Genomic DNA, 14,281 nt, shown 5'->3' with positions numbered 1-14,281 from the left:
ACTCATCCACAACAGTAAATATATATCGGTTTTGAGTAGTTGAAGGAAGAGGCCCCTTAAAATCGATGCTCAAATGTTCAAAAGGAGAAGTAGCCTTTATAAGATGAGCTCATTGAGGCTTAAAGAAATTCGGTTTACACCGAGCACAGATAGAACATGATGAAGTCATCCGCTTGACGTCTTCAACTGAAAAAGGCAAGTTCTTACTGCGTACAAAGTGTATCATCCTCGTAACCCCAGGATGACATAAGGCATTGTGAAGATTAATAAGCATATCTCCGTGAATCACAGAACAATAAGCCCTCGACAGTGCATCAGCAGCAACATTATCCTTCCCCAGACGATAAACTATGTCAAAATGGTAACATGCCAACTCAATCCTCCATCTCATTATTTTATCATTTTTGATCTTTCCAAAATGTTTAACATCAAACATAAAGGGCACAGATTTTTGATCAGTTACCAACGTGAAATGCCGCCCCGATAAATAATGTCTCCATTTACGCAATGCTTCTACTATTGCGTATGCCTCTTTCTCTATTGAAGAATGTCTTTTTTCACTATTGTTCAAAGTACGTGAGAAAAAGGCCACAGGTCTTCCATTTTGGTTCAGAGTAGCCCCAATTGCAAAATCCGAAGCATCCGTCTCGATCACAAAGGGAACCTGCTCATCAATAGAATGCACAACTGCTCCTAAAATATCCTTTTTAAAATTCTCAAAACATGTCCTGGCCTCCCATGATAGAGGATATGTCGTAACCCGAATAAGAGGCCGGATCTTCCGTGAAAAATTTGCAATCCAATTAGAATAATAAGAAAACAGTCCAACAACTCGTTGCAAAGCCTTCGAATTAGTAGGACAAGGTAAATCAATCAATGGTCGCAGACGTTCTGGATCTGGTTTAATCTTGTTTCCCGAGATAATATACCCCAATAGATTTACCTCAGTAGTCGAAAAGATACATTTCTCTTTGTTAAAAGTTAAACCAACTTTTTCCGCAGCTTGAAGGAATCTTTTAAAATTAGAATCATGCTCCACCCTTGATTTGCCACACACTGTGATGTCATCTAAGTATGAAAAGGTGTCAGAGAGGGAGTTATCACTTATAAAAGCATCCATTGCCCGTTGAAAACAAGCAACACCATTAGTAACACCAAATGGTATTCGGCAAAACTGATACAGCTTTCCACCAGCCTCAAAGGCCGTATATGGTTGATCCTTCTTAACAATAGGAATCTGATGATAAGCACTCTTTAAATCAATAGTGCTAAAAACCTTATACTGAGATACTTTGTTGATAAGCTCATCAATCTTAGGCAAAGGGTACGCATCTAATTGAGTATACCTATTAATATTTTGGGAATAGTCTATCACCATTCGTTTCTTGTGTCTCTCGTTAATCGTGACAACTACCTGTGCTCGCCAAGGCGAACAACTAGGTTCAATGATTCCTTCCAATAAGAGACGTTGAACTTCAGAATTAATAAATTCTCTATCCTGACTACTATATCTTCTTGACTTGGTAGCAATTGGCTTACAATCCGACATCAAATTGGAAAAAAGTGATAATGGAGAAATAGATAAAGAGGTTAATCCACAAATAGATAAAGGTGGCTTAGTCCCTCCAAATGAAAGACTAAGAGACTCGTGTAACTGAAGCACATCATGTCCAATCAAAATATCCGCACAGAGATTAGGCAAAACAGATAGGCGTATATCAGTATACGTATTACCTAGAAGAATCATTTTCACAAAGCAACAACCAGCTATTTGTGAAGTAAGGGTCGTCTGAGCCATACACACCTGATACGTAACAGGCAAAATTTTCAAATGCTTCTCCTTCGCAAACTGAAGACTTATAAAACTCTCAGTACTGCCCGTATCTATAAGGGCCTTCACTTCCAACCCATTAACTTGAGCCGTAACTATAGCTTTGTTTAGGCCATGAGCAAATGCAGCAGAAATTGATGCAATAAACACCCTATCTAAAGGCTGAATAGTCACAGAGGAGGTAGTGGAGGAGGGCCCTCCCACACCAGGAGAGGAGGAGGTAATTGAACCTGATGATTTGCACACGTGTGCATAATGACCTCTCTTGCCGCATTTACTACACACAGCCTCCCGAGCAGGACACTTCAGACGAGGGTGCCGGATATTCCCACAAAAATAACACTTCTGAATCCTAGAGGCAACAGCCGTCGAAGTAGAAACTGTTTCAGAATCTAGTAAACCACTCCCATTAAGTCCACATAATTCCTTTTCATCCGAAACTGCCGAAACCATAGTCGCAGGCCGATTAAAAAGAGCATAAGAATCCGAACTTCTCTGAGCCACATCCAATGTAGAAGCTTGCTCAAAAGCACTTTTAAGATCCAAAGTCTTATTTTCTAACAACCGCTGACGAATTGATCTAGACAGTAATCCATTAATAAAAGCATCCCGTACCGATTCTTCCTTATATTCTTCAGCCGTCACGGCCTTATAATTACAGTTAACACTAAGGCACCGAAGTGCTTGTAAATAAGTATCCAAAGATTCTCCCACCTGCTGCCTACGGGCAGATAGAAGGTGACGTGCAAATACCCCATTCTTTGGTTTAACAAAAATCTTTTCCAATGTAGAAATAGCCACTTCATAAGTTTTACAGTCCAAAATATATTTATATACATCCGGAGCAATGTAGTTGATCAGCATATTCAGCTTATTTAGAGACTCTTGATCCAACACGCCCAAAAAGTTTTAAAATGTACAATACCAATGTTTCCATTTATCATCCACTCCAGCAGAATTGGGGTCAGCCTTGAATCGTTCTGGTTGAAGATATCGCTCCATTCTAACATAAAGTTAATAAATTGAAATAAAGAATAGATTTGCCTTCCAAAGCTAGGCTTTATTAACTTTAAAATCTGCAGCACATCTTCCCACATCCAGTCCCAACCAAAGCTGGAAAAGAACTGAATTTAAGGTGGCCACAACACATCATGTGATCATCAACTACCAATGAGATTACAACATATATCCCAAGGCAGTTAACAAACAACCAATCACAATACTTTTACTAAACAAGGAATAATCACCACAGCCACCTTCTTGAATTGCTGCAGTCCGTGTGGTGAAGGTACTTCCCACAGTGCTGTTAGGGAGGGAGTTCCAGGATTTTGACCCAGCGACGATGAAGGATCGACGATATACTTCCAAGTCAGGATGGTGTGTAACTTGGAGGGGAACTTGGAGGGGATGGTATTCCCATGCCCTGCTGCCCTTGTCCTTCTAGGTGGAAGAGGTCGCGGGTTTGGGAGGTGCTGTCGAAGAAGCCTTGGCAAGTTGCTGCAGTGCATCTTGTAGATGGTACACACTGCAGTCATGGTACACCGGTGATGGAGGGAGTGAATGTTTAAGCCAGTGGATAGGGTGCCAATCAAGTGGATGGTTTTTCCTGGATTGCGTTAAACTGTGACTGCAAAAATATTGTGGTGAATGGAGGGCTGAACTTGGGAGTTTGTAACTAGTTTTAAATTACTTGGGGCAACAGAAAGAAGTTGGGGTTAGATGGGGAATGTGAGGGTGAGGGATACAGGGAAGTGGTCAGGGAAAGCCTTGTCAGTGATTGGGACCACAGGAATAAAGAGGCCATGTGAGATGGCAAGATTGAGGGAGTGGCTGTGAATCTGGTAAGAGAGTTTATAAGAATTCGACCCAACACAATCGTCGCTAAGCAAAAGGAAAAATATCTGTCATATTGGGCAGAAACAACAAAAACCCAAAGCAAACTCAATTGCTACTTGGCCCTAAACAGACAATACAACATGGCTGATTACCTGACCATGGTAAAGGATAGCAAACTGAGAAAAACTTTGACAATGTACAGACTTAGTGAACATAACCTGGCGATCGAAAAAGGTAGACACAGAGAGACCCGGCTACCAAGAGAGGACAGGATATGCTCTCACTGCAGTCAGGGGGTGGTGGAGACAGGGATGCACTTCCTCACAGCTTGTAGAAAATATCAGGGCGTAAGGGAGAATTTCTACCCAAAATTCACAAAAATATGCCCGGAATTCAGAAATTTGAATGACGACCAAAAACTCCCATACCTACTAGGGGAAGAGAGAAATTGCATAACACTAGCGGCACACTATGTTACAGCTTGCCATAAACAGAGGGACAACCAGTAAATATAAGAAAAGAGTGTATATAAATTATATGAAAATATATATTTATACACTCAGGGATATATCTGTTTATACACTGTATGGATAGATCTGTATTTTTGTGAACAAACATGAATGTTTTCCGATGCTTTGGCAACATAAGATGTAACTTGTCATGCCAATAAAGCAATTTGAATTGAATTGAATTGAGAGGCTTAGAGCTGTCAGTGAAATCAGAGGAGAGAGGGCAATGGGAGCTGAGATAATCATGGAGTTCTGAACGACGAGTGGAGTCGAGCAGAATTAGGGGCATCAAAGCAAGTGGATAACCGCACAGCAGAAATCATTCATCAGCACGGGAGTAGAACACACAGCAGGTTGGGAGCGGCAGGAAGGGATCAGAGCCAACTCAATGTGGAATGAAAATCACCAGCAGAGGAGCAGAAAGTGAACCCGCAGAGCAGCGATAGACTGGATATTAGACAATCCTTCTTTTGCCAGAGTAGTGTTGCTGGCTGATGTGATGGGTGCTGACTCTCTACATTCCTGACTGGGGAAGAGAATGCATTATGTAGAAGAGAAATATCTTTATAGACAACACTCCAGTGTATCTTTTTCCCCCATTGCCCTTTGTTTTTTTATCTGATTGTTTTTGCCTTTCCCAGGAGATTACATGGCTGCGGGAGGGTGGGTGTGAGGTAGGGGGGGAGGGGGGAGTGTCTGGTCAAAATGCTCCAGCCATCATGAGCATGGGGCAGGCTTGATGGTCCAGCTGGTCTCCTCCTGCCCGTCAATTTCATACCTTGTATTGTGGCAGAGGCCACATAGGGACAATAACACAATGTATAGCCAATGCTGTTATATGTACCTAAACACAATTCACTTTGTATAGCAATGTTGTGATATGTACATGCTGGGTTGGGTTATTGGTGCAGGGTCCCTTTAAGAGCGTCAGGAACGTGATGACGTCATGACGTCGGTTGCGTGATGACGTCATAGCCCCTGCACGGGGCTGAGCCTTCAGACCTCGTGGAGATTGATTAAAGTAAGACACGTTTTGTTTTTGCTTAAGGAAAAATCTCAGCCTGTTGATTTCTGTCGACTCCAACATTGGTGACCCCGCTGCTCTTTTGGACGATTCCAAAGACCTCATCCGAAATGGCGACGAATGCCGTTTCCATCAAATTACCCGAGTTTTGGGAACGACAGGCTGCCGCTTGGTTCGCCCAGGCCGAGGCTCAATTTGCACTCCGGGACATCACCGTGGACGACACGAGGTACTATTACGTCGTCTCTGCTCTCGGCAGCTCCACCACGGCCAGAGTCGTGAACCTGCTCGAAAACCCCCCGGAGCTCAACAAATACGAAACGCTGAAGGCGCAACTCTTACGAACTTTCGGACTCACCGAAGCCAAATGCGCACGCCGGCTTCTCTCTCTATCCGGACTTGGCGACTCCAAGCCCTCGGAGCTGATGGACCACATGCTGGCCCTCCTGGGCACACACACGCCATGCTTCCTCTTCAAGGAACTGTTCCTCCAACAGCTGCCAGGTCAGGTACGGTCGGCTTTAGCCAACTCTTCCACTACCGATTTCCGCGGCTTGGCCAAGGAGGCTGACAAATTTTTCTCCGCCGGGCAACAGTACTCCACGGCCACACGGGGCCCTGCCCCCACTGATACAGCCCAATGGTGGCAACCCTCAAGCCTCTGCTTCTACCATGCGCAGTTTGGCCCCAAAGCCAGGAAGTGCCGGCCCCTGTGCAGCTTTCCCGCGTCAAAGCAAACTAAAGACCACTTGTTGGCTGCCATGGCTGTCAGCCGTTCAAGCAGTTTGTTGTTTATTACAGACACCGACTCTGGACGTTGTTTCCTTTGCGACACGGGTGCCCAGGTAAGCATCCTGCCCGCTTCAACCATAGACATTCAAGGGGGGAACCACGGCCCCGTCCTCGAAGCCGCCAACGGCAGTTCCATCCGCACCTTCGGGAAACGGAACGTGGCGCTTTGTTTTGGCGGGCAGCGGTTCACCTGGGACTTTGTCACAGCAAAAGTGTCCACCCCCCTTCTCGGCGCTGACTTCCTCTGCACCAATGGCCTTTTGGTGGATGTCAAGAACCGATGGCTCATCAACGCGGAAGCCTTCAGCTCGCTCCCATGTTCCCTCAGAGGGTCCAGCACGACGCAGTTGTCCAGCGCACTCTCGGCCTCCGACGAGTTTTCCTGCTCCCTTGCCCAGTTCCTGGACCTTACGAAACCGACGTTCTCGTCCGCCGCCACCAAACACGGGGTAGAACACCACATTTCGACCACCGGTCCGCCCGTCTACGCCTGTGCTCGGCGCCTCGACCCAGGGAAGCTCGCCATCGCCAAAGCCGAGTTCAACACCATGGAGCGCCTCGGCATCATCCGCTGGTCGAACAGTCCATGGGCTTCGCCCCTCCACATCGCCCCGAAACCAGGCGGCGGGTGGCGCTTGTGCGGAGACTACCGGCGCCTCAATGACGCGACGACCCCCCCGACCGCTATCCGATTCCACACATCCAGGACTTTTCCGCCCACCTGGCCGGGAAAGTGGTATTCTCGAAAGTGGACCTCGTCCGGGGTTATCACCAGGTCCCCATCTGGCTGCAGGACGTCCCGAAAACCACGGTGATCACCCCGTTCAGGCTATTCGAATTTCTCCACATGCCATTCGACCTCAAGAACGCCGCACAGGCTTTTCAATGCCTAATGGACACCGTGTTACAGGACCTGACGTTTCTGTTTGTATACCTAGACGACATCCTCATCGCCAGCGCCTCCAGGACGGAACATGTGTCCCACCTCCGGACTCTTTTTGAACGACTCAGCCAACACGGTCTAATCGTCAACCCGGCCAAGTGCCAGTTCGGGGCCGTCGCCAGCGCCGTGCACCTCGGCATCGACTACACCTGCATGGCGGTCGACCAGGCCTCCGACCCGGACATCCAGGCCTACAGGACGGCGGTCACAGGCTTTCAACTAGCAGACGTCGCATTCGACGCTGCCGGCACCACACTCCTGTGCGACGTCTCCGTTCGGCAGCCACGTCCTGTTGTGCCCGAAGGGTGGAGACGGCAAGTATTCGACGCCATCCATAATCTTTCCCACCCGGGCAGGAAGCCATGACAGAAGCTGGTGGCGGCCAAGTTCGTCTGGCACGGGCTCAGGAAAGACGTTCACGACTGGGCCAGCACCTGTGTGATATGCCAATGCTCGAAAGTACATCGCCATACTAAGGCCCCGTTGGCGCCTTTCGCGGTGCCCGAGAGGTGGTTCGACCATGTTAACGTGGACCTGGTGGGGCCTCTGCCGCCCTCCCGCGGGTTCACCCACCTCCTCACAATGGTCGACAGAACCACCCGATGGCCGGAAGCCGTCCCGCTGTCTTCAACGACGGCTGCCGATGTGGCTCGGGCGTTCATCAGCACTTGGGTCACCCTATCAGCACCCCATCTGACATTTCCTCCGACCGGGGGCCCCAGTTCACGTCACAGCTCTGGAACGCTGTCGCCCGAGGCCTCGGGTTGAAACTCCACCGCACCACAGCTTACCACCCTCAGGCTAATGGGCTGTGTGAACAGTTTCATCGCTCCATGAAGGCCGCGCTCCGAGCCAGCCTCCGGGACGATGGCTGGATCGACAGACTCCCGTGGGTCATGCTGGGACTCAGGACCGCTCCCAAGGAGGACCTCCAATCCTCGTCCGCCGAGCTCGTCTACGGACAGCCGCTGCAGGTTCCCGGGGATTTCGTCCCCAACGCAACGGAACCTTGGTCCACAGCCCGTCAGCGGTCCGACCTTCTGGACAACGCCAAGGTTTTCGCTCCGGTGCCCACGTCGCAGCACGGCCTCCCGCTGTCCCACGTTCTGCTCGACCTTCATGCGGCGGAGTACATTTTCGTCCGCCACGACACCCACCGGGGACCTCTTCAGCCACCCTACGATGGACCATTCCGCGTCCTGGAAACCGGGGACAAGACCTTCGTCGTGGATGTCGGCGGTAAGCCGGACTGCATTTCCGTGGACCATCTTAAGCCGGCCCTGGATCTGGACCGACCCGTTGAGTTGGCACAGCCCCCGAGACGGGGCCGACCTCCGGTTTCCACACCCTCAATCCACCACCGAGCACCCGAGGTCCCTCCGACGAACCCCCCGGTCCCCACCCCGGAATTGAGGAGACATTCCAACCGTGTGATCCGGCCCCCCCAGCGACTGACATTGCCAGTACTAGTGAATTCTGGGGGGACGTATGTGGCGGAGACCACATAGGGACAATAACACAATGTATAGCTGTTATATGTACCTAAACACAATTCACTTTGTATAGCAATGTTGTGATATGTACATGCTGGGTTGGGTTATTGGTGCAGGGTCCCTTTAAGAGCGTCGGGAACGTGATGACGTGATGACGTCAGTTGCGTGATGACGTCATAGCCCATGCACGGGGCTGAGCCTTCAGACCGCGTGGAGATTGATTAAAGTAAGACACGTTTTGTTTTTGCTTAAGGAAAAGTCTCAGCCTGTTGATTTCTGTCGACTCCAACAGTATGTTCATAAACAGGCTAGGTACTGAAATAGAGGCGTACAGAGGAAAGTGACATGAATCAGTCATTCATGAAAGAAAGACTTATGAAATAATACTGAGTAGCCTACGGGTGGCGCTGTCCAGGGAGAGTATAAATACTCGGGCACGGGCCCAGTTTGCGCAGGACATTCTTAACAGGAACTAGTGAAGGACACAACTAGACCTCCTTGTTGTAAAACAGTTGATTAAAACTTTGTTCAACGCTTAGACCAAGTGCCTTGTAGTTTTCTTACGTCAGAGGGTACAGACAGCAGAAAGTGTTGGTGAAGGTAGAGGTCACAGGAAAGCCCAAAGCCAAGAGAACTGGAAGTTGCCCAAGATAAAACAGATTTCTGCACAGCAGCAGAGTAAAGCTTAGAGCTGTGAGGATGTGGAATTCACTTCCAGGGGCAATGGTTGAGGCAGAAACTGTCAACATTCAAGAACATAGGGTCTAATGAGAGGGAGGAACTGAATGAAATCAGTATTTGTAGGGAAATGGTGTTAGGGAAATTGACGGGATTGAAGGCCGATAAATCCCCAGGGCCTGATAATCTACATCCTAGGGTACTTAAGGAAGCAGCCCTAGAAATAGTAGATGCATTTCTGGTCATCTTCCAAAATTCTATAGATTCTGGAACAGTTCCCATGGATTGAAGGGTAGCTAATGTTACCCCACTATTCAAAAAAGGTGGTAGAGAGAAAACGGGGAATTATAGACCGGTAAGCCTGACATCGGTAGTGGGGAAAATGCTAGAGTCCATTATAAAAGATGTAATAGCAGAGCACTTGGAAAACAGTGACAATATCGGACAAAGTCAACATGGATTTATAAAAGGTAAATCGTGCTTGACTAATCTTCTGGAATTTTTTGAGGATGTAACTGGTAGAATAGATAAGGGAGAACCAGTGGATGTGGTTTGGACTTTCAGAAGGCTTTCGATGAGGTCCCGCATAAGAGATTAGCATGTAAAGTTAAAGCACATGGGATTGGGGGCAAGGTACTGACTTGGATAGAGAACTGGTTGGCAGACAGGAAGCAAAGAGTTGGAATAAACGGGTCTTTTTCCAAGTGGCAGGCAGTGATTAGTGGGGTACCGCAGGGATCGGTGCTAGGACCCCAGCTATTCACAATATATATTAATGATCTAGACGAGGGAACAAGATGTAATATCTCCAAATTTGCAGATGGCACAAAGCTGGGTGGGCGTGTGTGCTGTGAGGAGGATGCAGAGAAACTACAGGATGATTTGGACAGGTTGGGTTATTGGGCAGATATATGGCAGATGCAGTATAATGTGGATAAATGCGAGGGTATCCACTTTGGTGGCAAAAACAGGAAGGCAGCTTATTATCTGAACGGCAATAGATTGGGAGAAGGGGAAGTGCAACGAGACCTGGGTGTCCTTGTGCACCAGTCGCTAAAGGTAAGCATGCAGGTGCAGCAGGTGATTAAGAAGGCAAATGGTATGTTGGCCTTCGTAGCAAGAGGATTCGAGTACAGGAGCAAGGATGTTTTGCTGCAGTTGTACAGGGCCTTGGTGAGACCACACCTTGAGTATTGTGTGCTGTTTTGGTCGCCTTATCTGAGGAAAGATGTTCTTGCCATGGAGGGGGTGCAGTGAAGATTCACCAGACTGATACCTGGGATGGCAGGAATGGCGTATAACGAGAGATTGGGTCGATTGGGCTTATACAGGTAGGTACTTGCTGGAGTTTAGATGAATGAGAGGTGATCTCATTGAAACTTATAAAAGTCTAACATGACTAGACAGACTAGATGCAGGAAGGATGTTCCCGATGGCGGGGGAGTCCAGAACCAGGGGTCACAGTCTAAAGATAAGGGGTAAGACATTTAGGACTGAGCTGAGGACGAATTTCTTCACCCAGAGAGTGGTGAACCTGTGGAATTCTCTACCGCAGAAGGCAGTTGAGGCCAATTCATTAAATATATTCAAGAAGGAGTTAGATATATTTCTTAAGGCTAAAGGGATCAAGAGATATGGGGAGAAGGCAGGGACAGGGTACTGAATTTGGATGATCAGCCATGATCTCATTGAATGGCGGAGTTGGCTCGAGGGGCCGAATGGCCTACTCCTGCTCCTATCTTCTATGTTTCTATTAGATTGGATAGGTGGATAAAGGAAAAGGGCTAGAAGGGATATGGGGAGCAGGGTGGGTAAATGTCATTAGAACTATTTGCTTGCTTGGGAGGGTAAACGCAAACATGGGCTGGTTGTGTCGAATGGCCTGTTTCTGTTTTGTAACTTCTATGTATTTCAATGAGAAGCCAGCCCCAAGCTGGATGTTGCCCCAAGTCCAGAAGCCCAGCAGGTACCAGCAGCAGTGGGAATTGTAGGCTCGAACAGGTTATCTTAAAACAGGAAGAGACTGAGTTGGTGAACACAATCTCCAATCAGTTGCCTTTTGTGTAAAAAATTACTGCCCGACTTCCCTTCTCTTTAGCAAACCTGCAGGCCCGACATTCGAACCCATGGACATCACTTCCTTTCAGTGTGGATTCCCGGCAATCCTATACCACTACCTCGCTGATATTTTTAAAACATGGTTTTCCCTTAAATTTTGTTTATTAATTTTTAAGTGTAATTTACTCTGCTCCGCCCCTGACAACTTTCTTTGGTGAGATTCAGGTCCAAGCTGTGAGGTGGGTTTTACCAGAGAAGAGAAGTAGTTTCAGAGACGGAGGGCTCCGGCCTATCCTGACCTGTCGCTCAGCGCCCTGGGAAGAGTTGCCCTTTGACCCTTTGCCAATGTTTCTCACACAAAGACCTGGATTCAGCAGCTGCTGATGGGTAAGCCTGGTGCTAGGCCTGGGTGTCTAGAAAACTAAGTTGGCTGGCACAGTGCAAGATGTTCTGCCTAAATTCCTGTACCACACTGAAGGCAATCTATGATTGCCAACTCTGGTTGGATGCCTTCTTGGAGCTTTCATGACATGACGTCCCGCCTCTGCTGCCCCGCCCCACTCTCCCGCCATTGGTTGCCCAGCATGTTCATCCTCGTGACACACCATCTTCCCACACCAATTGGAATGCGAACAGACTCTTCAGGACTCAATTGGATGATTCTTGGCTAACAAACACCCTTTATTACCAACTCCTACATTTTTATAACTAATAAACAAAAGTGTTCAAAGAAAATGAAAATGAAAACACACAAGTTAAATTTAATGCTCCTGTGATTTTTCTCCCGGGTTTTACTTGCAGCAGTGTTGGGGAGATTGATCTTCAATTCCTGGAGACTCCAGGGCAATCCTGGAGGGTTGGCGACCCTAGGTAAATCCCTACTATAGAGTTGATGGGGACACGCTTGGGTTTGGGTTGGCAGCTGCTGGAGATCATCAGCTGGAGGTCAAGGGTCGAGGGTCAAGAGATGCTCATATATCTGGGGCTGCCATGTTTGGGTTGCAGCGAGCCAAGCAGCTCCAGCTGTAGTCCTGCATCTCCACTTGGTGGAACTGCCATTTGATGGGGTGTGGGGTGTATCTGTGCTGTGATCAGGAGGATGGAGGCTATGTGCTCAATGTACATCTTATGGTGAGTTGTGTTCCTTGTGAGGGGCTCCTGATGCCTGCTGCTCACCTAGCAAGGGCTCAAACCAGCACGGGTCAGTTGTCAACAGTCCTCCACTGGAATGAGAGAGGCAGGCAGGGGCCTCTTTGGGGTCAAGATAGTTCTGAGATGTCTTTGGGAGATTGAAGCTGAGTTAATACCTCCCATTGGAGGACTCAGCAATCTGATACCTTGAGCAGGTCAGGTATGCAGCACTGTTGATATTTGACCAACCAACCCAGTTCATTGATGGGACTGGCATAGGGTTGGATCGTATTCCAAGCAGTTTCAGCACATGGCCTCTGCCCCCATGCTCCCATCATTGGTCACCCAACATGCTAATCCTCATGCTAATCGGTCGATAATGGCGGCTACATTACCCACAATCCTCTCCACTCTATCCGGGTACCCTTTCTCTGGGAAATTTGATCTAGAGACCCTTAGCACAGTGAGGTAGGTTCCACCGGTGCTGAACACCTTCTACTACCTCGCGTAAATGGCCACATTTGAGTATAGACTGAGAAGCTATTCTACCATGGAAGGTATCGCCGCTGTGCATAATCACGTCTGATACCTGCACATGTGTAGTTTCCAGCGGGATTCACTGAGCAGTGACCAGGAGCAGAAATCCAGAGTGACCGTCCCCTCCCTAGCCCAGGGGCGGCGAGATGGATCATAGGGGACCTCGTGTCGCTACAGCTGAGATCTGTTAAAACGGCACAGAGAGGAACATAGAGACAGGAGGAGGCCATTCAGCCCCTCGAGCCTGTTCTGCCATTCGACCAGATCATGGCTGATCTGTATCTTAACTCCATCTACCTGCCTTGGTTCCGTAACCCTTAATACCCTCACCTAACAAAAATATATCAATCTCACTTTTGAAATTTTCAATTGACCCCCAGCATCAACAGCTTTTTTGGGGGAGAGATGGGAGGCTGAGCCTGGGGCTTTGTTGGAGTAGCGAGGTGCACTTGACAGTGTCTTTAATGCTGAGCCAGATGGTGGGAAGGTTTCAGGTTTAGTTGTGTAAACCGCGAGATGAGAAATTCTGGAGCTAGTTTTCAAATCAATGCATTTGGTGGGACTGAGGCCGGTTGTTGAATAGGCTGCCTGCGATCTGATATAGGGGAGGACTTGTCACCCCCACCCCCTGTCTCAGAGCTATGACTGAAAATTCTACCATAAAAGAGCAACGAACAGGACTGTAAACAGGAAGCCCAGCACTGCCTTCCTTTCAGCCCAGCGGTACATCAACGCTTCCTTCATAACAATGTCAGCTCTCGGGCTCATTGCTGCGGTTTGTGTCTGTGGTTTTGCAGTCTCCTGGGCTCCTCTCGCAAGAAGTGACTCAGAACCAGGCCCCGATCACGGTTGTTGTGTATTGAGTTCGTTCTGAGGCCAGGCCCTCGTCAGGTGTTGGCTGATGGGCTCGTCAGTATATCAGTTGGGGAGTGACTGGAAAAAGGGAATCAGCGTGAGGGGGTCAGTGAGAGTGAAAGAATTTAGGTTTATTCAAAAGCACGCTCCTCAAAAAAAAACACCCTTGACCCCCTCCGTCCTTGTAAACTTCCACCTCATCCCCAACCTCCCTTGCCTTTCTCAAAGTCCTGGAATGGGTTGTCACCTCCCAAATCCGTGCCCATCTTTTCCACAAATCCATGTTTGAAGCCCTTCAATCAGGCTCTGCCCCTGCCACAGCACTGAAACGGTCCTCATCAAAGTCACAAATGACATCCTCTGTGACTGTGACCATGGTGCATTAGCCCTCCTCATCTTGCTTGACCTGTCTGCAGCCTTTGACATGGTTGACTACACCATCCTCCTCCAATGCCTCCTCCATTGTCCAGATGGGTGGAACCGCCCTTGTCTGGTTCCATTCTTATCTATCCAGTCATAGCCAGAGGATCTCCTGCAATGGCTTCTCTTCTCGCTCCCGTACCATTACCTCTGAAGCCCCCCAAGGATCATTCG

At 48.3% G+C, this 14,281-nt stretch overlaps 1 protein-coding gene across 1 annotated transcript in view; it reads right to left on the bottom strand.

Moving 5' to 3' along the window:
- Positions 1–13,953, bottom strand: part of LOC147119962 (cytotoxic T-lymphocyte protein 4-like) — a 93,653-nt gene extending 79,700 nt beyond the window's left edge. The window contains exon 1 of the mRNA XM_085984187.1: positions 13,896–13,953. Within this exon, the coding sequence (XP_085840313.1) occupies positions 13,896–13,953 (58 nt within the window). The remainder of the gene's footprint in view (positions 1–13,895) is intronic.
- Positions 13,954–14,281: the final 328 nt, after the last annotated feature.

Source organism: Somniosus microcephalus, chromosome 4, assembly GCF_052327205.1.
Source record: "Somniosus microcephalus isolate GS21.2 chromosome 4, FLI_Smic_1.0, whole genome shotgun sequence".
Classification (NCBI taxonomy): domain Eukaryota; kingdom Metazoa; phylum Chordata; class Chondrichthyes; order Squaliformes; family Somniosidae; genus Somniosus; species Somniosus microcephalus.
This window is presented reverse-complemented; position numbering and strand designations above follow the sequence as displayed.